This window comes from Solanum lycopersicum, chromosome 3 (genome assembly GCF_036512215.1).
Source record: "Solanum lycopersicum chromosome 3, SLM_r2.1".
Lineage (NCBI taxonomy): Eukaryota > Viridiplantae > Streptophyta > Magnoliopsida > Solanales > Solanaceae > Solanum > Solanum lycopersicum.
The window spans coordinates 7702900-7730078 of record NC_090802.1 but is presented as its reverse complement, the minus strand read 5'-3'; the positions used below and the strand labels follow the sequence as shown (position 1 = coordinate 7730078).

The 27179-nt window shown below is 35.5% G+C and overlaps 2 protein-coding genes across 7 annotated transcripts; one reads left to right on the top strand and one right to left on the bottom strand.

Moving 5' to 3' along the window:
• Window positions 1-26: 26 nt before the first annotated feature.
• On the bottom strand, window positions 27-27179 carry LOC101256260 (putative E3 ubiquitin-protein ligase SINA-like 6). Of its 6 annotated transcripts, none has more exons than XM_010319430.4 (6): window positions 26440-27179; window positions 25598-25720; window positions 25434-25491; window positions 25201-25345; window positions 2848-3307; window positions 27-869 (listed from the first exon to the last, which is right to left on the bottom strand). In XM_010319430.4, exons 5-6 carry the CDS (start codon window positions 3274-3276, stop codon window positions 216-218), a joined length of 1083 nt encoding a protein of 360 aa, XP_010317732.1. In that variant the 5' UTR covers window positions 3277-3307; window positions 25201-25345; window positions 25434-25491; window positions 25598-25720; window positions 26440-27179; the 3' UTR covers window positions 27-215. The 6 variants fall into 6 exon arrangements, 4 of the variants coding, with proteins under 4 accessions (XP_010317732.1, XP_010317729.1, XP_010317730.1 ...); XM_010319427.4 differs by having other exon boundaries at window positions 26918-27143; XM_010319428.4 differs by having other exon boundaries at window positions 26959-27113.
• Window positions 13121-14154, top strand: LOC138347346 (uncharacterized). Its single transcript, XM_069295466.1, has 2 exons — window positions 13121-13585; window positions 13663-14154. The coding sequence occupies exons 1-2, from the start codon at window positions 13121-13123 to the stop codon at window positions 14152-14154; spliced, it is 957 nt and encodes a 318-aa protein (XP_069151567.1).

Sequence of the window (27179 nt, the reverse complement as noted above, 5' to 3'; positions counted from 1 at the left end):
CAGTATAAATTCAAAATCCCCAAATATAGCAGCACCAATATCAAACATAATATATAAAAAATCCTTTTAAAATAAGGAAGAAAGTAAATTCAACAGCAAACATTCATATCCCCAAATAAAGCAAGCACCAATCCAATGACTATTGTCTATTGACATGAAATCTCTAAAGAAGTTATCAAGGCAATGTTACATCAACATGTGCAACCATTGCAGACTCATTCCTTCTCTTCTATGAGAACATCCAACTTCAGCCGAGCACTGGAATTAACGACATCTTTTGGGACCACAAGGAATTTCTTCATAGGACTATCTTCTGTCCAGTTTGGCACACTCTCTGCAACGGATTCTAGTTTAAAAGAACTTTCCCCATCTGTTACTACAAGCTTGTATGAGAACCTTCTCTTCTGCCTAGCTTGTCCAACACAGATGATGTTGATAGCACTCCCAACACGGTCACTAGCATGGTTGACGATAAAAAGTATACCTTCTGTCCTCATTTGAAGAATTATGTACCTTTGGTCTTTTTCTATATAAATTGGATGGACAACATTGAAAGAAATGTGATCTGCTGAAGAAGCATGTTTCTCGCTAAAATGTGCATATACCTTTGCTGCAGTACCTATAAAGTCACAGCCATGGGAAGGACAAAAACAAGGCACATAGATGCATGCATTTTCATGGTCAGTTTTCTTACTATAACTCAGGATCTCCTTGCAACCATACCTATTGTTCACGCATGACACTTTCAGAGATTCTAGAACATTCTCCATAGCTCGACAACGGTTATATCCAATTGGCAAACAGCATGATGGACACTTATTAGCAATCTTGATGCAGCAAGGGGCACATGCTATGTGCCCATTCCCACACTATATTTTTGTCCAGAAAGAAAAAAGGATGTCAGAAAATATATTCATTGCAAGCAATTAGAATGTTTGCAGATGATAGCTTACTCTACTCTGCATGCTTATAAATTTCAAGGTTTCTCGAAGTACACAACTTAATAAGATGGGAAAAAGAAAAATGTGATACATGGAAAGCGTAAACAAATTGTACTTAAAATTCACTATTTAGCTCTTTGTATTAGCATTTTCCATAAACCTAGAGTCATGGCTTTAATTTCTTGCTTGGTCCAAAAGACTCAATAATTTCATTTAAAACACGCTCATGCATTAAAATGTCATATTTTGTTGCAATAACAACAAATTGATTACCAATAGCTATATTCTACCTTAGATGAAAGAGGACATAAATTAACCACCCTGGCAAGGAGAAGGACGTAGAACTTACGATCTGAACCTCAGTTATGTATGCTTTTAAATGCAGTAACAAGATTAAATCTTAAGTTATTGTGAGCTAAAACCAAGAGTTCTAAAAAGAGGCCTAGGTACATAACTTCTATGACGATAGATCTCCAACAAAGGAAATAGTATACAGTTAATAACTTCTATCACGATAGATCTCTAACAAAATAATAGTATGTAGTTAATAACTCTATTACGATTGATCTCCAAAAACGGAATAGTATACGGTTAATAACTTCTATCAGATAGATCTACAAGAAGGAACAGTAAACAGTTAATAACTTCTATCACTGCTGATACCCTAATCTTTTGTGGGGCGGAGACTCTGCAAGTCCTATATGTCAATCTAACTCTGAAGCTGTTTGAAGCTGTCTCTGGATTACATATTAACATGATGAAGAACCAGACCTACCCTATCAAAGAAGTCTATTTTGAATACCCTAGCGTGGAATTCTGGGGTATGGCACATGCTCTTTCCACTCTACTTAATTTGGTCTCCCTTTAGATGCAAAATACAAAGCACCTGAGATATGGAATATCTATTTATGAAAGAAAGGCTTACCCCCATAAATAGTGTACTGGACAGGGTACCTACCTACTTCCCTCATCCCAATGTCATATGAGGTGAAAGAGCAACTAGTTGGTCTAAGAAGGGCATTCCTATGGAAAGGAGACCGTGAAGAGCATAAATTCCACCTTGTGAAGTGGGATAAAGTCATATTGCCAAAGGAACGGGGAAGTTTGGGCATTAGATATCTTTAGAAACATAACAATAACATTAAGGGAACAAACTATATCACCAGATATTTTGCAAGAAAAAAGCCTAATTACAATGTAACTTAAGCCCAGATTAAATCGGGATGCGAAAAGAAAAAACCCATTTACAATGATACCCATTTGTAATCTCTAGTCAGAATGAGATTAACTTGATTGAAACTGGTAGGCATCTCCCCACTTTAAGTGTCTTATAATTTCCATCATAACCCAGTGTTTCTTTGAACTTGAATATTACGCCATTAAGACCATGACTTCACCAGTAAAACAAAGACCTATATTAGCCAGTTATTCTCCAATTTGAATGAAATGTTGTAACATCAAAATTAGAACCACATGAGATGGGATAAGCACAGTCATTCCACTGTCAGCAATTCTCCCAACTAAACTCTTTAACAGATCCACATTTCCTATGCTTTTCCAATGCAATACTGCATGCTAAGTAATCATATTTCTATTATCTGACATGTCTGCTCTACTTCTATATTTTATTTTTTAAAACCGCCTCCACCAGGCACGGCTAAAGTCTGCATAAACTCTATCCTCCCAAACCCCACTGTTGGATTAACAAAAACTGTAACTTTTACACCCTAAGAGAAATAAAGTATATTGGTCAGATTGTAAATGTCAATACAAATTCCCTTCTATTCAAGACCATGTCTTTCAAAAACCTCTAAAGGAAAATCAAGAATTCTCCAAACACAATTAATTCCAACACAGATAAATTCTTATACTCCTAATAGCAATGAAAAGGGTAAAAAGAAGAAACCTGAAAGACAGGAACACAGAGATGTTCAAAGCAGATCGGGCAATCCAACACATCCGGATCCAATAACGTCACAGAAATTGACCTGTTTATGATTGAACCCTCAAAATTCTGATACATGCTCTCACCAGAAATAGGCTTGTTCTCTCTTAAAACCTCGGATTCACAAACTGGCACCCTCCGATCACCGCTCGATCGGAAATTTCCCTCAGATTCCGATCCCCAATCCTCCTCCTCTGCCTCTTCCTCTACTTCTTCCCTAACAACCCTTTCCCTTTCTCTTTCTTCCACTTCTTCTTGTTGACGGATTACGACGCCGCGAGATAAAGTTCCGGCGGTAGTCCTCCGTCTCTTGCGTACGGATGTGCAGGAGTTACAGGGTCCTCCTTCATCATTATCATGTTCATCTCTTCCAACTGAAAATCTCGCCATTTCTTCTTCTTCTACTTCGAATGGTTCACTCCTATTATGGTCAAAATTCATTTTTTTGTAAATATTATTTCAATATTTTATTATATTATCATTATTATCATATATTTATACTGTTTCTTTAATACTTTAAGATTTGAATTTAAAGTTCTCTTGAAAATGTTTTTGACTATGAGGTAATAGTTTTATTTAATTTATAAATAAGTTGTATAGATTTTATATTATTTTTGAGTTAAGAAAATGAGTAATGAAATTACCAAGAAATTTATTTAATGATTAACTTTATTTGAATATGTATTTTTTATGTCACATTAGTACATTCAACTTGGACGGTGTTTGATTAAGAGTGTGTTTAAATTGACTTGTTTCAAGTGTTTTTAACTAAAAAAATTGTAAGCACTTTTGAAGTATTTAGGTGAATTAAAAGTGTTTATAGATTACTCTCTCCGTTTAAAAAAGAATGGTCTAGTTTTACTTGGAACGGGGTTTAAGAAAAGAAAGAAGAATTTTTGATCTTGTGGTTCTAAATTAAAGTTATGACAAATATAACAAATTGCCCTTTAATCTTGTGATCTTAGATATGTCACCTGGAAAGTTAAAGTTAAAGTTTTTCCAAAAAAGAAAGGGGACATTCTTTTTGAAATAGACTAAAAAGGAAATGAGGTCATTCTTTTTTAAACGAAGGGAGTATTTTTTTGCTTCATAAATTAAGAAAATGAGTAATTAGATTACGAATTATGGTTTACTAATCAATTTATTAAATGATTATGTCACATTAGTACATTAAACTTGGACGGTGTTTGATTAAGAGTGCGTTTGAATTGACTTGTTTTAAATGTTTTTAGCTAAAAAAAATTGTGAACACTTTTGAAGTGTTTAGGTAAATTAAAAAGTGTTTATAGATTATTTTTTACTTCATAAATTAAGAAAATGAGTATAGATTACCAATTATGGTTTACTAAGAACTTTATTTAATGATTACCTTTATGTGAATATATTTGTTTGTCATTAGTACATTGAACAGGGACGGTGTTTGATTAAGGCCTCATTTGTTTGCACTTAATAGAGGTTTGAATCGTAATCATTCAGATTCAACCCATTCAGCCCATTAAGTACGTCTGTTTTTAGCTCTAAATCTGAATCATTCATATTCAACCCATTATGTTTATTTGTTTTATTTTTTTAAAAAAAAAACTCTTAAGGAGTCTGAATAGGTCAAAACGAATCAGATCTCTAGGAGACTCTTAACAACATTTAGACTCATTTGATAAGTTATCAAATAATAACTCTTAGTTTCTCTGCTTTCAAGTATTTTTTTATAATAATAACTTTCTTGTATTGATGTGTGTCAAGAATACTGGTTGGAATAATATTTTTGGTGCATTGTTGTTTATCAAGATTTTTGAATGAAAAAATAGTACTTCAAATCATGATTATTAAAACTTCTAAAACTTTGTTTTTATCAAAAGAGATATATTTTGTTGAAATGAAAATTCTATAATATTTATTAATATAATGTTCAATTTCACTTCCACATTCAGATATTGAAAACAAACAACATTAGTTATTTAGAGTTCAGATTTAGAGACCACATCTTAATATTCAAATGTGCATTCAGATCAAAACAACCAATCTTAATGCAAATCTCAATATTCAGATGTGATTTCATATTCAGACCTCTTAACCTTAATGGAAACAAATGAGGCCAAAGAGTCTTTTAGATTGACTTGTTTTAAGTGTTTTCAAGAGAAAACAATTTTTAAGCAGTTTTGAAGTGTTAGATAAATTCAAAAAGAGTTGACGGATTTTTAATCTTCATTGAATTAAGAAAATGAGTAATTAGATTACCAATTATAATTAATCAAGAATTTATTTAATAATTACCTTAATTTGAATTATGTTTTTAATGTCATTAGTACATTGAACTTGCACGGTGTTGACCTATTTGGCCAAGCGGCTAGAAAATGTTAAATTTTTTAAGCACTTCTAATATTTTTTAAAAAGTATTTTTGAGAGTCAAATTATGAAAAGGACCGTTACACATACACTTTTAATATCAAGAATATACTTATATATATATTTTTTTTAAAAAACTATTTTGAATATCTATTATGAAATTATATTAATTTTTTATGTTTATTTGATTAAAAAGTAAGTATTATAAATTACCAATAGATAAATCAAACAAAAAATTAACATAATAATTTAAATATAATTAAAAACATCAAGTCAAATAAATTTATAAAAGTATTCCACAAATTAAAATTAAAATATAAAACAACAATATATAAAATGTAAGAATCGGGTTCCGCCGTTAAAGAAAAGCCAACGGGGGAAAATTTGGGTCGAAAAACTTTTTCGTAGTATTTGAATTTTTCTCAACCTAGTTCAGATTTTAGACGAAATGGAGTCTTTGACGTGTGGAGAAATCTGGTAACAATCGGGTGAATCATTTATGAGTTTGATTGCATGAGTAGCTAGATAACTCGTTAAAGAATCCATACGACTTAACAAACTTATATTTGAGCGAGTAGAACTCCAGAATTGATCTTGGCGTGGAAGGTATTTTCTGAGTGTCGTGATTTGGAGGTGTGTTGTGAAATAAGGGTCTTGGGGTTTTCGAAATAGCTCACTGCCTCGCGTAACCGCCGTGGCGGGGATTTATGCCGCTCTGGCAAAGCCACTACAATGGGATAAAGGTTGTTGTAGCGGGCTCAACGCGACTTAAGGTCGTTAACAAACCTTAATTGGATACTTAGGATCATGGGTATGATCTAGGTTTTATAGAACTGCTATAGTTTCGGGTAATTAACCATTGTTTGTTGATTCCCGTGTTATTATGATTGTTTGTAGACCAAGAACAAACGACATGAATCCGGAAAGGGAAGGATCCAGATTCCTAGGGTTTCAAGATTATTTCAAGGTATGTGATAGTTGTGATTCTATGATTCTGTGATGAATTATTGTTATTGCTTCATAATGATGCATTCATGTATGTGAATGTTGCATTGTTGATTCACACTGGTTGTAAATGACATAGATGAATAATTATATGTAATGAATCATTTCTTGATATGATTATTGAAATATACTTGTGAATGTGATCGTAGTGTGTTGATGGATCGAACTATCACATTCCGACATAACTAACTGGAATTGGTTGCCATGTATCAATATAAAAATGGGATCGGATTGACACGTCCTGGCATAACTTTGGGATCAGATACCACGTTCCAGTGCACTAACAGTTTGGGTTTCAGTTCCATGAAAGGACCAACAACTTGTGAAAAATGTGTATTGTTAAAGCATGTGACATTCAATATTATATATGTTTGATATGTTGCATGTTTATATTGTTGTAATTAACTTGTTTATGTTGCACTTAGTGGGATAGCCTCTTGATCCTACCAGTACATGGTAGTTGTGTACTGATTCTGCGATTCCTCTTATTTTTGTTGAGAACATGGCATCTTTCGGCGGCTATTGACAGACCTCGCTTAGAAGATTTGTAATCGTCAACTTCGAATTCAAGGATGAACTAGCATATTCCGGACTAAGAATCCTGGGATAGCCGCATGATCCTACCAGTACATGGTGGTTGAACACTGATTCTGCGCTTCCTCTTATTTTTGTTGAGAACAGGGAATCTTCCGGCGGCTATTGACAGACCTCGCTTAGAAGATTTGTAATCGTCAACTTCGAATTCAAGGATGAACTAGCATCTTCCGGGCTGCTCTAGATTCTCTTGGAGTCTATGTTCACATTTCGGACTTGGACTTTTCTAGTTAGTCAATTAGTTCATTAGTTGGGATTGTGACCCTTATTGCTTGACTTGTTGAACTTGGATGTTTTGGTGCGTTGACTTTCAGGTTTTAGGTTAATTCTTCTGCATTTGTTTTAGTTGATAGATTTTTGTTAGAGTTCATGGGAACTTCCTTAGATTTAACTTGCTACTGAAACTTAAATAACTTGGCTTTTTGGTTTTGTTGCTTGTTTGGGTTGTAGTAGTGGTTCTCCCACCGGAAAGTTAGTGTGGACTCCAATCACGACGGTCCGAGTCGTGACATAAAATGTAAAATAAAATAAAAAAGTGTAGATGAAGGATAAAATTCTAAAATGAAAAGTAAAAAAAGTTAAATTGTAGGGAACTTTGACTTGAAAAAAAATAATCCTAAACATCAATTCTTATTTAATAATTGATTCATAATTTAGTAACATGTCATAGAAATATTAATTAATAATAGAAAATTATTTACTCCGTGAGTAAATACTATTTAATTCCTTTAAATATATAGTAGATAAAAGACAATATGTTAGTTTATGCAACAACAATAATATATTCAGTAAAATTCCGCAAGTAAGGTATAAAGGTTGATTGTATGCATACCTTATCACTATCTCGTAAAGGTAGAGATGTTGTTTTCAAAGGACCCTCTGTTGACACCCAATTTTGACCCACGTCGGCGTAATTTAATTACCGAGCTTCGTAAGTTTTCCAAATTATTTTAATCAATTAATTTTATAAATTTTGCGAAAATGTAAATAATATAATACATGAACTTTATGTTACTTCGAATACGTTTTAACATAATTTTCGACAATATATTTCTCACATAATTATGTATATAATTAGTATATCTTATGATTATTCAAAAAAAACCATCAAAAAATGTACATTTAAATGTTTTATTAAACTAGTTTAATCTAAATTATAATTATACTTTTGAATCACTATTTTACAATTTAAATAATTATGTTACTAAATAAATAAGCTTGTTAATAAATTTACACCAAATTCGTTTTGTTTTAAATCAATCGGCTATTATTTAAATTGAACTCTTTTTCCCTTTAATTTGGAAGAACCAGATTTGGGCCTTCCATTCAATATTCAGGCGGCCCACTTCCCATTTTATTCCCTTCCCCATTTTAATTAATTCTATTACAGCCCATCTTTATTTCCTCTCTACCAGGCCCACTAAACTAAAACCCATTTTCTTTTAATCCCTCCAGCCCTTTTTCAATATTCAAACCCAACAGCCCAACTCCATTTGACCCGTCCCCCGACCCGACTTACCTCTTCCTTCTTCCCTTCCCCCTCACACCACGCGTTCCCCACAATCCAACAGATTCCCCCACGCTACAGACGAAACCCCACACGCTCCCCAGGAAACAGACGCGACAAACCCCTTCCCCAAACGCAACCTCACCAACGGAAAACCCCTCTCTCACCCTCGCGTCTCCTCCCCACGCTCTCTCCTCCTCTCATCTACCTTTCCCTCGTCTCCCCCACGCGAACTCTCCCTCCCTCCTCTTTGTCTGTTTTTGCGTCCGTTTTCAGAAGGGTGTAAGGTGCTCGTACGAAATGGAGAGCAACGTGGCTATATCGCAGCACTCCTCTCGTCCTTGCGACGAAATCAATGGTTGTTCGCTTCATGCCATTGGAGAATCGTACAAGGAGCGTACTATCGACATCTCTAATCTCATCCTTTAAGGAATTTCAATTTGAATTGGGGGGAGAATTTTGATTTTACCCCAAACCTTTGCCTAAAATTCCCCCGCCTTCCCTACGAAACCCTAGTTTTTCCTATTTAAACCCCCCTCCCTCTCCAGATTAGGGGGGAGAATTTTTGAGTGTTAGAAATTTAAGGGTTGGGAAATTTTCTTGGCTGCTTTTCTTTGTTTTCCGAGAACACTTAACAAGGTTTTGCTTTAGGTTGGAGTTTCTGGTTGGAAAATTTGGGTGGGGAAAAGAATTGAAAATTGTGGGATATAGCTTCATGACATAGAGATATACAGAGATTTTCTCGGAAGGCTTGGCATTCTGCTAACGTTTTAGCCAAAATCTCTTAGCAAGATACGCTCGTGTGCCGGAATAGAAGGAATAGTCGAGCCACGAAAGCAAGACCCGTTGAGAAGCAAAGGGGGTTGTCATTCGAGTTGTGGAAGTTCGTCCTGTTGCTGCTCGCCCGTCCCTGCTTCGCTGGTCGTCAATAGGTAAACTCCCCTGCTCCTTACTTTTTCTGCCTTTTTTTTGTGGTTTCAAAACTGGTTTGTCGCTGTTCTGGTATTCGGAGTGTGCTGTTAATTAATTCGAATGTCTTTCGTTTGTTTTGGATCAAAATGTGTAAAAATGTTCAAATAAGAGTATATATGGCTTGTTTGCAGGGAATATAGGTTGTTTTATCTGTTGGGTTTGGGTCCGAGATTGCAAGGTGTCGTGTGTTATGCCTCTATTCTATTATGTACGCTCGTTCTGCTCCATGTTGAGTTCATCTATGGCATGTCGTTTTTATAGTTTGGTATTCGTTGTATCCTGCTTCCCTTTGTCATGGCTTCGGTTTTATTGAACTAGTCGAAGCTTGTTCTGTTTTCCGTAGCTCAATAATGTGATGTTGTGCTTTTTTTGTTTCCTCAAGGTCGCTAGTAATGCTCAAGTTTCGTTAAGCCGTTAATGATGCACATATCTTATTTTTTTGATGTAATGGTTAACGTGTTTTCTATTTGAGAAAGAAATGACAATAAAAACCGAGTGAGCTTCTAGTTAGTCAGCATGTTCTTGATTTTCTGATGTTCTCCTTTTATCTCGTACTAGTATGGCTTCGCTTCGCGACCTCCCGTCTGGATCTTGTTTTGATAATTGCTAGAATGACTTATTCTTGAGTCTTCATTTGAAGGAAATCCTAGTTTCTAGTTGCTTAGTCTAAGTCTTTGTATGGCATAAAGTGGTTTTCTATTAGTATTTATTTTACATTGTTTAGGTGGTGAAAATGTACATACACAGCATCATTGGATGTTTTCATGATCATGCTCATCACTTGTTCGAGATTAGTTTTGACCATTCTCTAGTTTGGATTATCTTTTTACTTCGACAGTATATGCATTTATCGTTTATCTCCTATGGCTTTTCTTTGTTTTGAGGTCCAAAGGATATCACCTTAGTGCTTGGTTTTCCTTCAAAACTAAATTGGTTATTGATTATTGTTAAATGATTTGTAAAGTTGCTTCAATTCATAGCTTGTTCCGTTGCTACGTTGCCTTATGCACTAATTCATGTCGTTTGCTTGCATGTGAAACCTTCCTCGAGTCCATTTTTGGATTCCATTCGGGAGAGCCATAAAGGCTCGAAAATTCTTTCCATCGAGCCAACTCGCCAAGTCGAGAATCGCGTAAAAAGAGTGAAGAATTGAAGAAGTTGAAAGAAAAGAGACGGAAAGACTTTTTTTATATTGTATTTTTATTTTGTAACGGGCATAAGCCCTTATCGCTTTACTTTCTCATAATTTATTTGGTATGTTTAGATTAGCACAGGTACAAAATAGGTCAAATACCCAAAAGCGGTTGGGTCCAATTTCAGTCAAGGCGAACAACACCCGAAACTTGGACCCGAATCTCTCTCCCTCTCTCTCTCTCTCCTTACTATTTGTTTATGTTGTTTACTTGAATGTGGTTAGTTAGTGTTAGAAAACTCCAAACCCCTTCAAAACGTCTATCTATTTTATCAAAACTTAAACTTAAAACGGAATCTCAAAACGATGACATTTCAAACTTGTAAATTTATCTAGATAAAAACTTTAAATTCAAACTTCGAAACAGTTTCGTAAAATTGCAAGATAAGCAATAAATATTTCAAAGCTTGAAGATTCGCTTAAGTAAGTTGCTAAATAAGTTCAATAAACAAAAGAAGTCGCAAATTTTAGAATAAAAATAGTCAAGTAGTTAATCGCCGGAAAATCGTATTAAACGACGCGTCTTAGGTGCTTTCAACACCTTCCTAAGACGCTAATATGAATCCCGAACCCCCTTTAATAATTTCCAAACAATTTTTCTGTTTTAAGTTGTTTAGAAAATAAGTTTTCTTAATTTTCTCAAAATTAAGTGGCGACTCCTAAAAGTTGAAAATATCTCTTAAAATAAAACAAACTCTTTTCGAGAATATTTTTTCGATAAAACAGAAATGGCGACTCCACTGGGGAACGGAGGATTCTAACCTTAAAGACTAACTTTATAAGACTATTTGTAAATAACTGTTTATTTGTTTAAGTTGTTCTAAACTTCTAGAAATTGCATTTTTTTCATGGCATAACTTCCGACAAACGGCAAATAGTTGCATTTGGAAACGGAAGTTACGCGGCTTACCGCGACTTCTCTCAGAAATACCCCAAGAAGTCATTTGGGAGTATCGAACAAATAGTCGAAATGCGGTCATCCGGTGTTGCTCGATAGCTCCACCCCGATGTTTGTCCGACTCGGGTAACCGTCTATTTGAAAACAAATCTAGAAAACCTAGGATAGAGCTAAATCAAATCCTGAAAATAGCGCATTTGCCTAAGATGACCCAATACCCATGGCGTGTTGGGCCCCATTAGAAGACCACCTTGAGTCCAAAACGGCACACGGCCTAAACGGACGTTCATACTTATGTGTTTAAATTTGAAGGATGTATACGTTGTTTGAGAAAAAATCATTGTCTCATAGGGTAAGGATTATAAATTTGTATAAATTCGAATTTTGGGGCAATGAAATGACGTATACATCCCTCAAATCGCTAGGGCCACCCTTGCCAGAAAAGGGCCACATATCGGTTTAGAATGCGCAATATTTATTTATGTGTTATAACTGTTTATGTGAATATGTTGCTTTATTTGGAGATACTCTTGCTCACAAATTGTTTTAAAACCCTAGGCACAAATATCAAGTCACTATCAAAAGTGCGTCCAAATATTTTTCGAGTCTTTAGTTTCCCAAAAAAATAAAAATAAAAAAAATAAAAAAAATAATTAAATTTAGTACTGCTCTCATATCAGAAAAAGATTTATCATTTCAAATCAAAAGAATTTTGAAAAATTTTATCTTTTTCGACTCTTACAAGGAAATTAGAGTTACATCTCAATCAAAAATCAAAGTACGGTAATGAAAGATACCGCCAACTTTGTCTTGACTCAAGTCGACATTTTTATCCCAAAGTCAAGTAGACAAATTCCTGTCTCTATATTGGTTTCTCTATATTTGTGAGTCAGTTTATCCCCGAATAAAGCAACTCTTATGTGTTTACATCTATATGTGATATTTTGTATTACTTACCACCTCCAGGCACTAACATATTGGTGTTTTGAGTTTTTTTCATTTGTCAGGTATTTAAAACTGATCTGTGTTGGTTGATCAGCCGCATTTCACAAGGTCTAAGGCCCCTAAAGATTCCTTACCTGATCAAATTTGCAAAAAAGAAAAAGAAGAGACAACGATGGGGGATAACAATGATGAGGTTGACATGAATGATGTTGTCATGGCTCAACCTGCCGCCGCTGATAAAAATGAATTGATTATGCAGTTGATGCAACAGATTGCCGAAATGAGGGTCGAAATGCAAAGAATGCAAGATTTGTCTAATCCAATTTCATCCTTCAACCATCCAAGAGATGAAAGACCTCCACTCCACTTTCCTCCACCAAGCGCATAACAGGTTCAGAACCTTCTCTCTAACCCCGCTCAAAATCCTCCAACCATTGACTCAACTACCCCCAATCCCCATCACGCCACCACATCGTGTCAAGCACCACATCGTCCTCACAATACCAATCAAATCCTTCCGCTCACTCAAAACCAAAGTACGAACAATGCTCAAATCTTCCCCCATCTTCAAAACCAAAATACTGATCCTCAAACTTTCCCCCAAAATTATCAAGCCAATCAAAATACCCAGAATCCCTCCATTGATCCACCCATACCTCAAAAGACTACTTTCCAAATCCCAACTTCAAATAAACCTTATGATGACTGTTCCGAGCTTGATCACTATAAGGAACAGGAGAGAGAGTGGAGGTCAAAAGAAGAGGTAGTCAAGGTGAATATGAAAGAAGAGATCAAGAAAGCCATGAAGGAGTTGCACTATATTTCCGAAGTCGATGGATTGAGCTATAAGGATTTATGCATTCATCCGAATATCGACCTCCCAGAAGGGTTCAAAGTGCCAAAGTTTGTCACTTTTAACGGAACAGGAAATCCTCTAACACATCTGAAAGTTTATTGTGATCAACTCGTGGGAGTTGGCAAAAACGAAGCATTGTTGATGCGTCTCTTCGGTCGAAGTCTAAGTGGAGAAGCTCTGGAGTGGCTTACATCACAGGAGCTGAAACAATGGAAAAGTTGGAATGCACTCGCAGAGGATTTCACGGAAAGATTCGGACATAACATAGAAGATGCCCAGATCGCTACTACTTGGAGAAGATCAAACAGAAGTCTACAGAAAATTATCGAGAGTACGCTTTTCGTTGGAGAAAAGAGGCCGCAAGAGTTCAACCTCCAATGTCCGAACGTGAGTTCACTGAAATGTTCATTCGTACCTAAGAGCCTGAGTACTATGAAAGAATGTTGTGTATGATGGGACAAAAGTTTGTCGAGATTGTCAAAGTGGGAGAAGCTTTGGAAGAGGGTTTCAAGACTAGAAAGCTCACCAAATTTACCGCATTGCGATCTAGTGGAAAATCTTCCAGAATTACTGATATGGATAAATCAAAAGGAAAAGTGGAGGAGGTAAGTATGATCACGGCTACTCATATAAGGTCAGCTTCTCAAAGAAAATACCAAAACCATAATGTCAATCAGGAAAAATTTCCTCGCCCAAAATTTAGGAAGGCTCCTAAAATATTTACACCATTAAGGGAATCTCAAACTCAACTTTATGAAAGGTTGAAGGCAATGGGTATGCTCCATTCTATAGAAGGAAGACCAGCCAACCCTTTGGGAAAATTTTACAGAGCCGACCACAGATGTGTTTATCATTCAGGAGCCGTTGGACATGACACAGAGAATTTTTCAACTCTGAAGCACAAGATACAAAACTTGATCAACAGCAACTTAATCAATATTGAGGAAACCACCTGAATGAATGACATATTGGATGCTCAAGAGTGAGTACAAGACATTTCTGAACTGAGTCATTTGAAGATATTCATTCGAGAAGAAGAATGCCCAACATTGGCCAAATTTTGCATATGAAGTTTTGTTACCTTTCTTTTGAAAATGTATCGCACATTTCTTGATTGAACTACGTTCGACCTGAATTCTCGAGAACGAGATACGTAGGCGGCCTATGTCGGCCTCGGTCGTTTCTTTATCAAAACTTCCTATTTTGGTTAATCCTTGAGAGGGGAACTACGTTCGACCTGATTCCTGCTCCAATGGGATACGTAGGCGCCACAACGGCTCGGTCACATACCTAGTAAGATTTCCATTTCCCTTCATAATGGAAACTGGGACAGAATTTTTGAGAGGAGCTCAAAAATTCATTTAAAGTTGGACTTCTTTAACATGTCAGAACAGAAGACCAAAATTCGACGGAGTTAGCCTTGGTGATCTCAAAAATTCTGTCCCAGTTGCAAACTAGATTGTCGTAATTTTTGAGATCCATCCAAGGCTAACTCCGTCGAATTTTGGTCTTGATCTCAAAAATTCCACAAATGTCATTTGTTGCTTATTGAGGTAAATTGGGATAAATAAAATTCCAGAATGAGCAACCTCAGAGTTAACAGAGCAAGTTATGAGAGTTCTTATGTATTGTAGACCGGGACAAACTTTTGAGGAGGGTCCTCGAAAATTCCATCAAATATGTCATATAAAGGACAGGTGAGCGTGTAAGCTGACCGCAGGAAGGAGCATGGAGACAAGACCAACACAGATCAGTCCTTCAAACTAAGAATTTTTCTTTGGATGCAGGAACATTGAAGTCACAAAATGGCTATATAAAGCTGTCATGAATGACAAAGGGCGTCACTTGCACCCATCGTGGACTCATCAGCGAAACCTAAAAAATCTTCAATCTCATTTTATCTCTATTGCTCTATATTGCCTCAAGTGATAAACAAGTTTCTTTTTATCTTGCAGGAATATTGAGGCCGAACACTGATAGATTCTTCCAAAGTTGCAAGAAACAAGGTGCAGGAGGATCGCTAGTTACGAGTCATGATCAAAGTTACCGTTGGACTCATCATAGCCTAATCTAGATAAGCCAAATGACTCAATCTAGTTCCTCAATTTTACTTTTATTCTTTACTTCATCATCGATACTAATGTTTGGTGTCGAGCTTTGCAGGTGATAGTATTGATAAAGTCAAATTATATGAATCGACGTCAAATTTGAAAATGATCAAAGTGACACTAATTTAGAAGTGTTGCAAGGGAATTTGCCGAGTCCATCACATCACAAAAATGATGGTGACCACAATACCTCCTTGACAGTCAAATTATCGAATTGTTACAAGTTTTTGATAAATGATTAGAAATGACTGCAACAAACTCAAATTCTGCTGAGTTTGTCAAGGAAGACGAGAGAGTCTTTATTTTTCATGTGAATGAATTAAGTCATTCACCTCGATAATTCTTTCTTTTAAAGAACAGAATCATAGTCGCGACGTGCATAAACGTCAATTTGTTTTTTTAGTATGTTTGTCGCGTAGCAATTTCGGCGTACTTTGTTTCTTGAATATGTCAAGAGTCATAATTCTTATTTGTTGGGTATCCACCCCATCAGTGGATTATGTGTTTTGATTGGCCAATCAAAGACTTTAGCATATAGTTTGTTGGGCGATCCACCCCATAAGTGGTTCGTATATATGCTTTTCCATTTCAGGTTTCTATTTTTGAACCAGTTGGAATATTATCGAGCCATCCACCTCATTACAGTTGGAATATTATCGAGTTATCCACCTCGTTACAGTTGGACCGTTATCGAGCATCCACCTCGTTACAGTTGGACTATTATCGAGCTATCCACCTCGTTACAGTTGGAATATTATCGAGGCATCCACCTCGTTACAGTTGGAATATTATCGAGCCATCCACCTCGTTACAGTTGGACTATTATTGAGCCATCTACCTCGTTACAGTTGGAATATTATCGAGTCATCCACCTCGTTACAGTTGGATAATTATTGAGCTAGCTAACTCGTTACAGAGAACTCCAAAGAGGAGAAAGCTATCCCAAAATCAAGGGTTTTCCTAAAAGCAAGAGGCGTTTATATCACTTATGTCAAAGACTTGAGAATATGATTTGTTTATTTCAAGAAATTCCCAACAATATGAAATTTACAAAAGTGTCTAGCCAGATTCAAAGGCGAATCAAACAGGAATCTCAACGAAGGTTTCACGATTTCCGTAAAGGACGCTATTTGCATTACATTATCAAAGCAAGATAATTATTGTCAATCAAGACAATGCATTACCCAGAAGAGATAGTTATTTTATTATTATTTGTTATTATCGATCAAGTCGGTATATTATTTGGAGGTCGTTTTGCCGTTATTACCAACACAGACGATATAAATATTCATGCATCGCGGAAGTCATACACTGAAGAATCATGCATCGCGAAAATCATGCATCGCGGAATTCATACACTGAAGAATCATGCATCGCGGAAATCATGCATCGCGGAACTCATACACTGAAGAATCATGCATTGCGAGTTAACAATTATGTGCGACGAGAAGAATTCATACCACGTCGAAATTTATGCACGACGAGAAGATTTCATGTCTCGTCAAATTTATACATCGCGAGAAGATTTCATACCTCGCTAAAATTTAGACATCGCGAGAAGAACCTATACCTCACTGGAATTTGTGCGACGAGAAGAATTCATTATGCACGACGAGAAGATTTCATACCTCGTCAAAATTTATACATCGCGAGAAGATTTCATACCTCGCTGAGATTTAGACATCGCGAGAAGAATTCATACCTCGCCAAAATTTATGCATCACGAGAAGAATTTATGCCTCGCTGAAAGTTATGCATTGCGAGAAGATTTCATACCTCGCAGGAATTTACGTATCACGGGAAGATATTCATGCCCCGCAAGAGGACATACACGGATAAAGAAAGGGAAATTGTGTATCCCAAGAACAGCATTTATCCATCGGCCTCAACTTCATCTTTTTTTTCTTTTTTTCTGATAAAAATAAACATCAAGAAGAGCATCGAAGATGACGACAAAAGAGACATCAATACCGCATCAGCATTTATTTATTTATTTCGACATCAGATATAGAATACATTGAAGAGTATGTAGCAAAACACAAAGCCTAAGCTTTATTTGCTGGACGTCAGACCAATCGAGTCGACGTCGAATATTGAGGAGAACAATAAAGTGTCGACATGGTAAAAAGACACTGTCTACCATCCTAATTGCATTTTTTTTAAGCTGACGAGTTTTATCTCAGTCTTTGTCGAGAGCATCCAAAAGGATGAATTCGCCAAAAACCACAGGTGCGGACGACATCAAAAGGACATAGCACAACGTGGAACTTTTTCTTAGCAGCGAACTGGGACACAGTCCAAAGAGGAACGTCAAACTCTTAGGATGCGAGCAGAGGAGCAACTTCCACCACAATCGAACCACCCCCCTCGAAGCATGCGAGTCTTTCTTTAGTTCTGTCAGTTTCAGTCTCGCGTCCGAAGGTTTCGATTTATCGGAAGCAAGTTTCCAATCTGAGTGACAAATGCGCCAAGAGCTTTGGAAATTATGTCCATGTAAGTTCTTAATTACGGGTGTGAAGCGCGCCACATTCATGGCTAAAGAGGTTACAAGCATCCTTTTCATATTCATTAATTTGTCACTTGTCAAAAAACCAAAGGTTATCTAGCATAATAGATTTCCTTTTCCACCGATCGAGTCGAACTACACACAGCCTGATTCCGAAGGTTTAAAGGTATGTAGGCGGATTCAATGTCGAAAACTCGACAGTATTCCAACATTCGCTCTCGAATCCTATTCTCGAGCATTTCGATACCTTCATAATTCGGTATCGAGGTGGCTTTTGACTATTTCAAATCAAGCGGTAAATCAAGCTTATCGAACTACAAGTGGCATGAATTCTCATATAACCTGAGATATGTAGGAAACCCGTTCCAAGGGTTCGGCCATAATTCCTAAACCCTTTGTCAAATCCTTCCTTTAGAAAATGAATAGGGTTGGTCAAAATTGGTTTGGTCAATTTCATTTTCCTCGAATTGCGTAAATTGTGTGTATCAATCCGAGTAAAATGAGGGACAATTGTTGACACCCAATTTTGACCCACGACGGCGTAATTTAAATATCGAGCTTCGTAAGTTTTCCAAATTATTTTAATCAATTAATTTTATAAATTTTGCGAAAATTAAATAATATAATACATGAACTTTATGTTACTTCGAATACGTTTTAACATAATTTTCGACAATATATTTCTCACATAATTATGTATATAATTAGTATATCTTATGATTATTCAAAAAAAAACCATCAAAAAATATACATTTAAATGTTTTATTAAACTAGTTTAATCTAAATTATAATTATACTTTTGAATCACTATTTTACAGTTTAAATAATTATGTTACTAAATAAATAAGCTCGTTAATAAATTTACACCAAATTCGTTTTGTTTTAAATCAATCGGCTATTATTTAAATTGAACTCTTTTTCCCTTTAATTTGGAAGAACCAGATTTGGGCCTTCCATTCAATATTCAGGTGGCCCACTTCCCATTTTATTCCCTTCCCCATTTTAATTAATGGAAAAATTACATAAATTAGTACATTTTAATAAATAATTACTGATTTTAGCAATACTTTTTATTTATTACCATTTATAACAATGCTATGTCAAATCTACAATATGAATTAAAAGTGAATTATGTATGCAATATATATGAATTATAATTGTTTTTTGAAATATATTATGTTTGTTTGTTAAAAACTTGACATATTGTATTATAAGTGTATTAAAATGTGCGATAAATGTATTATCCATTATTAAAATTTGTATTATATATGAATAATAAATTGTTATTTGTAATATGTATTAAATTTGTATTAAAAATGAATTAAAAGTGATCAAGTGAAAAAAAGATATTATTGCTATAAATGGTAAATATTTTTTTATTTTAGTATATTTATGTAAGTTTCCCTTAATTAATTCTATTCCAGCCCATCTTTATTTCCTCTCTACCAGGCCCACTAAACTAAAACCCATTTTCTTTTAATCCCTCCAACCCTTTTTCAATATTCAAACCCAACAGCCCAACTCCATTTGACCCGTCCCCCGACCCGACTTCCCCCTTCCTTCTGCCCTTCCCCCTCACACCACGCGTTCCCCACACCCCAACAGATTCCCCCATGCTACAAACGAAACCCCACGCGCTCCCCAGGAAACAGACGCGACAAACCCCTTCCCTAAACGCAACCTCACCAACGGAAAACCCCTCTCTCACCCTCGCGTCTCCTCCCCACGCTCTCTCCTCCTCTCATCTCCCTTCCCTCGTCTCCCCCACGCGAACTCTCCCTCCTTCCCCTTTGTCTATTTGTGCGTCCATTTTCAAAAGGGTGTAAGGTGCTCGTACGAAATGGAGAGCAACGTGGCTATATCGCAGCACTCCTCTCGTCCTTGCAACGAAATCAACGGTTGTTCGCTTCATGTCGTTGGAGAATCGTACAAGGAGCGTACTATCGACATCTCTAATCTCATCCTTTAAGGGATTTCAATTCGAATTGGGGGGAGAATTTCGATTTTACCCCAAACCTTTGCCTAAAATTCCCCCGCCCCAAACCTTTGCCTAAAATTCCCCCGCCTTCCCTACGAAACCCTAGTTTTTCCTATTTAAACCCCCCTCCCTCTCCAGATTAGGGGGGAGAATTTTTGAGTGTTAGAAATTTGGGGGTTGGGAAATTTTCTTGGCTGCTTTTCTTTGTTTTCCGAGAACACTAAACAAGGTTTTGCTTTAGGTTGGAGTTTCTGGTTGGAAAATTTGGGTGGGGAAAAGAATTGAAAATTGTGGGATATAGCTTCATGACATAGAGATATACAGAGATTTTCTCGGAAGGCTTGGCATTCTGCTAACGTTTTAGCCAAAATCTCTTAGCAAGATACGCTCGTGTGCCGGAATAGAAGGAATAGTTGAGCCACGAAAGCAAGACACGTTGAGAAGCAAAGGGGGTTGTCATTCGAGTTGTGGAAGTTCGTCCTGTTGCTGCTCGCCCGTCCCTGCTTCGCTGCTCGTCAACAGGTAAATTCCCCTGCTTCTTACTGTTTCTGCGTTTTTTTTTTGTGGTTTCAAAACTGGTTTGTCGCTGTTCTGGTATTCGGAGTGTGCTGTTAATTAATTCGAATGTCTTTCGTTTGTTTTGGATCAAAATGTGTAAAAATTTTCAAATGAGAGTATATATGGCTTGTTTGCTGGGAATATAGGATGTTTTATCTGTTGGGTTTGGGTCCGAGATTGCGAGGTGTCGTGTGTTATGCCTCTATTCTATTATGTACGCTCGTTCTGCTCCATGTTGAGTTCATCTATGGCATGTCGTTTTTATAGTTTGGTATTCGTTGTGTCCTGCTTCCCTTTGTCATGGCTTCGGTTTTATTGAACTAGTCGAAGCCTGTTCTGTTTTCCGTAGCTCAATAATGTGATGTTGTGTTTTTTTTGTTTCCTCAAGGTCGCTAGTAATGCTCAAGTTTCGTAAAGTCGTTAATGATGCACATATCTTATTTCTTTGATGTAATGGTTATCGTGTTTTCTATTTGAGAAAGAAATGACAATAAAAACCGAGTGAGCTTCTAGTTAGTCAGCATGTTCTTGATTTTCTGATGTTCTCCTTTTATCTCGTACTAGTATGGCTTCGCTTCGCGACCTCCCGTCTGGATCTTGTTTTGATAATTGCTAGAATGACTTATTCTTGAGTCTTCATTTGAAGGAAATCCTAGTTTCTAGTTGCTTAGTCTAAGTCTTTGTATGGCATAAAGTAGTTTTCTATTAGTATTTATTTTACATTGTTTAGGTGGTGAAAATGTACATACACAGCATCATTGGATGTTTTCATGATCATGCTCATCACTTGTTCGAGATTAGTTTTGACCATTCTCTAGTTTGGATTATCTTTTTACTTCGACAGTATATGCATTTATCGTTTATCTCCTATGGCTTTTCTTTGTTTTGAGGTCCAAAGGATATCACCTTAGTGCTTGGTTTTCCTTCAAAACTAAATTGGTTATTGATTATTGTTAAATGATTTGTAAAGTTGCTTCAATTCATAGCTTGTTCCGTTGCTACGTTGCCTTATGCACTAATTCATGTCGTTTGCTTGCATGTGAAACCTTCCTCGAGTCCATTTTTGGATTCCATTCGGGAGAGCCATAAAGGCTCGAAAATTCTTTCCATCGAGTCAACTCGCCAAGTCGAGAATCGCGTAAAAAGAGTGAAGAATTGAAGAAGTTGGAAGAAAAGAGACGGAAAGACTTTTTTTTTATATTGTATTTTTATTTTGTAACGGGCATAAGCCCTTATCGCTTTACTTTCTCATATTTTATTTGGTATGTTTAGATTAGCACAGGTACAAAATGGGTCAAATACCCAAAAGCGGCTGGGTCCAATTTCAGTCAAGGCGAACAACACCCGAAACTTGGACCCGAATCTCTCTCCCTCTCTCTCTCTCTCCTTACTATTTGTTTATGTTGTTTACTTGAATGTCGTTAGTTAGGGTTAGAAAACTCCAAACCTCTTCAAAACGTCTATCTATTTTATCAAAACTTAAAACTAAAACGGAATCTCAAAACGATGACATTTCAAACTTGTAAATTTATCTAGATAAAAACTTTAAATTCAAACTTCGAAACAGTTTCGTAAAATTGCAAGATAAGCAATAAATATTTCAAAGCTTGAAGATTCGCTTAAGTAAATTGCTAAATAAGTTCAATAAACAAAAGAAGACGCAAATTTTAGAATAAAAAATAGTCAAGTAGTTAATCGCCGGAAAACCGTATTAAACGGAGCGTCTTAGGTGCTTTCAACACCTTCCTAAGACGCTAATATGAATCCCGAACCCCCTTTTATAATTTCCTAACAATTTTTCCGTTTTAAGTTGTTTGGAAAATAAGTTTTCTTAATTTTCTCAAAATTAAGTGGCGACTCCTAAAAGTCGAAAATATCTCTTAAAATAAAACAAATTCTTTTCGAGAATATTTTTTCGATAAAACACCCTCTGCTTGAGTATAACAAATCAAAGTAAGTGAAAATATAAACGACACTGAAAAAAACATAGCAACTAAAATGGAAATCGTAACAATAACAAAATAATGCAATAACTGAAACACCATAAATAGCAAATGGTGATAGGAAATAAAAAAGAAGACACTACAAGAATAAAACTAACGCTAGGGTGGAACCACCAAACCTAACAAGTCGATAAACAAGACAACACTTCACTACCTACTAGCCTTCTACTCTAACTTGTGACCTCCACACCCTCCTATTTAAGGTCATGTCCTCGATAAGTTGAAGTTTTGTTGTGTCCGTCTAATCACCTCTTCTCAGTACTTTTTCGACCTATCTCTATCCCTCTTTGACCGTACTCACTATATTCAACCTCTCTCACCTCCTCAATGGAGCATCTATGTATCTAATCTTCACATGCCCAAACATGTTAATTTATGCAAGAGTAAATTTTACCTAGTCATTCAACTTTTAATTATCACATAAATATCACATAGAAAAAGGGGGAAATATGTATTATCCTTCGTATTATATTGTATTTTTACAACAATTTTTTTCACACATTAAAGGTGCATATTAAATGTAAGGTACAATACATAAACATGACCGTTAGCTTGGCTTCAGCGAACAATTATGTCCTCCAACTTTGAGTGTCTACTTATGCACACTCAAAGTTAAAGGTCACAGTTGCCAGCTGACGTCAAGTTACGGGTCATGTTTATGTTTTATAAATTTAGGAGAAAATACATAGAAACCCCCCTAAACTATTACCCTTTTTTGAAAAAGACACCTAAACTTTGTGAGATCCTAATAAACCCCTAAAGTAGTTTAAATTGAAAAACCCTATCCCGACATTTAAGAAATAGAGTGTATATAACTCGCCTGAAGGGCGTGAAAACTAAAATAAAATTAAACCTTTTATTTTCAATACTTTTCTTTTAAAATGGGGAAAAGGGTCTGATATACCCCTTAACTTTGTCATTTGGAGCTAATATACCCCTCGTTATAAAAGTGGCTTATATATGCCCTTACCGTTATACAAACGGCTCACATATACCCCTGCCATTACAACATGACTCACATATACCCTTCATTTAACGGAAGTTAAAAAATTAGTTTTAAATTTATATTTATTACTTCTAATTTTTTTTTAAAAATTATTTAGGGGTATATATGATTCTTCTATCAAAATTCAAGGTATATTTTAATTTTTTTCATACATAAATTATTTTTTGACTTCTTTAATTATAATTATTTGAGTTTCTTATTCTTATTTTATTTTTTTGTTTCATTCCTTAGTTTAAAGAGAAAAAAATTAAACTATTTTTTTGTGTGTATTGTAATTTAATTTCGTATTCGAAGAAAGAATTTGGTCATCTACAATATGTTTTTACAAGAATATTAGTGAAACATAAATAAATTTGATTATCAAAATAATAATTATAAATTAGTCATTGAAAAAAAAATTAAAAGAATATGTTTGACGAGGATTAAATTTACTCATATGGGATTATATTTTTTAGAAAAAAATAATAAAAATTTAGATCAAATTTTTTTTTCATTTCCGTTAGAAGAAAAGGGTATATGTGAGTCATTTGTTTACAAGTAGGGGCATATATGAGTCACTTTTATAACGAGGGGTATATCACCTCTAAATCACAAAGTTGAGGGGTATATCAAACCCTTTTCCCTTTAAAATATAAAAGAAATATTTTAGAGTTAAATTTTTATTTTTTCTTTCTTTTTCTTAAGTGCTTCACCATTGAAAGAGATGGCAATGACTTTTAGGATTTCTTTTCTCTTTTTATTCTTTCTTTTCATTCTCTTTCAATGGCAACTAGTTGATTTCCTCTGCGATAGCAGCGACGACAATTTTTCCTTTCATCCTCAGATTTTTTTTCGTCCTTCTTGGCCGACGGAAATCTTCTCATCCTTTTTGACCGGCGAGGTCATAAGAAGCGCACGAAGATGATGGCAATGTTAAAAGAAAGAAGTATTGGTGTTATTTCCATTGACTCCTAATCAATTACGGGGCTAAAATCGTCCTCAAACCAAGCAAAATTATCCCATCCAAGCTCGGAGAGAGAATTTCCATTTTGTTGATACAACCGTGCTGATTTGCAAAAATCAAAGGCAAAGTACACAAAATAATATTTTGATAGAGATTTGAATTTAAGAAAAAAATAATTTGCCAGCTGATTTGATTTTCCAATTTTAATCTTGATTTGATAAAAAATAAAGTGAAAATAGTGCATAGCACGGCACTAATGGTGAATTGAAAACGGAAAAGAAAATAAAGAATTAAAATTTTAAAAAAAATGCAAATAAAAACAAAAATAACCAGAAGTATATAAAATTGACACATGTAAAGTAACAATTGGTGTGTGCTTTCACCTTCTTTCTTATAAGTGGGTTTCAATGGAAAATGAGGTATTTATATTACTTTCGAATTGTTTAGTGGGGTATTAGGATTCTTGTAAAGTTTGAGCGTCATTTTAAAAGAAGTGTTATAGTTATATGGGGTAATTATGCATTTTCTCTAAATTTAGTTTTATCTTTTGTTATATATATGTGTAAGCTTTCTATTTATAAGTTGATGAACAAGTTAGGATCTTATTATGACTTTCTTTTTTTGGAGCAATGTATAAATAGATTGATCGGTGACGTGTTTTTAGAGATTTTAGCATCATATTAATGTCACACCAAACAACTCCATAATCACCTAAGAATATCACTGACATGATCAGAGTTAATGACAAAGGAACAAATGTCATAAATGGATCGGAATTAACCAAAGAAATACATGTAAATATAAGTTTTAAGCACAGGTGTTCATGCTATCACATAAACTTAATGCATATAAGGATCTTAAACATGGTAATCTTATCAAAAGATGTTATAGAGAACACACCTGAAGCAGACGACAATATCACATATAGAGAAGCAGAAGAGTTAACTGAAAAATCAACCTCCTCGGGTACTTATCCCACACTTTGCAGGCACGAGTAGTGCACTTTACCTTCTCCTAACGACCCATCAGCTTCCATCTCTGTGGCCTGAAAAGTGATGTGCTCTTACTAACTTGCTTCAATGTACTCAACAGGTGTACACTAAGGCATTTCATGCATAGAAATAGATTCTTACAGCTTTCAGGCCTAAAGATTGAGGATGTGTTGTAGCACTGTGCTTTTTATAAAGTCAGCTGAAAATATTGTTCTCAGTGTTAGCAGAACATGGTGGTTCAAAAGCAGTGGAAATCAGATAAACAAGTTACAAAGATAAGGTATTTACTCAAATAAACATGTCACCTGAAGTGCACCCTAGAGCAAGTAGGATGAGGAGTGGCTTTTTCTTCTTTTTTCTACTCCGTTCAGGTTCACTAATACCTTGATCCATCTTCTTTCTGTTGCAAATTCTCCTTCACTAGGCACCTTAAAATTAAAGAATGGAGAAATTCAGTTACCTATAATACCCATCCACCTTAAAATAGAAGAACACGAAAACATTTATACTAAAACTCCACAAGGCCAACAATGTTATAAACGAGTCAAACACGAAGATGATACCAAAGCACATAGAATCCGAAAAAGAAATGAACTATTTTGACTGTACAGAATATGAACATTTTACCACATATAGAAAATGTGACCGTTATATACTATGATGCTCCCAACTACAGCATCAGCTGAAGATATGCCTGCAAGTTGGCTGCAGTATTATGCATACACACTTAAATATTAGGCTTCTTCGTTCTGCTAATTCGTGAAGATTCAGCTACTCCTCAATGTCAATTTCCTTAATAAACAGTGCATTTCTTTTGTGACAGATATGCTATTACATCATGTAATGAAGTGAAATATGCTGATAGTCCAAAACAAAACAGGCAACCATAGCTGATACTTGCACTTTGATATATCATGTCCTTACTTTATAGAAAAAGTTATCATTTTTACATGGTAGATATCCTCAGTCTCTTCAGAAGCCCATTAGTACTTCGACAAGTCAATAACTCCACAACAAAAAACCTGGACATCATACATTCAGGCACAAATGGCTAAATATACCGTATCCATATTAGATTGTTCCATTTTCCTACGCCATTTTTCAAATGTGATATAAATATCATGTGCTCTGTTCACTAAAACATCACCTGTGTGAGCCTGTTCACATTGCTAGTCCCATGCCCGGATAAAGGAAGATTGCCGACGGTCGATCAAAACAATCTCTCTACCCGATAAATATAGGGGTAAGGCTGCGGACATATTATCAGACCCCAGTTGTAGGATTACACTAGATTCTAACATTACCAATTGGTGCAGTAACATTAAGGAACTCTGTCTTTCCTCTTCCAAACAGTTTAGCAGTTGTCTACTCCTTCATCCCAATTTGTAGTCTAAAAACAAGTCTTAGACATTTGCATGGCTATATATCATTTTATTAAAAGATAAAAGAGAAACTTCAAAGTTTAAGCTATTTTAAACTGAAAGAGAACCAAATGATCTGAACAATAAGTGGATGCTGCTGTTCCGCAAAAACAAAGAAATCAAAAATTGACTGTAAAACAATAAAATAAGGTGATATAAGGCACATAGCAAGATGAAAAATCGAAGGAAATTGAGAATTGAAACCATAGTCATTGTGCGGTGAGATCAGTTGGAGAAGCCTCAACCTCAACCATGTCGATCATACTAGGATTCCGGCAGCTATGAACAGTGACGGAAGTTGATCGACGAGTAGATGGGGGCGAACTCGTCGGCCTCCGGGGAATTCACGCGTTCGTTTGTCTTCTTATTTAGGCTCTTTGCTTGATTTTTTTTTATCGGTAAAGAGGAAGAGTGAGTACAATCGGGCACCGGGTTTAGCCCATTTGTTTTACTTTTTCTATTTTTT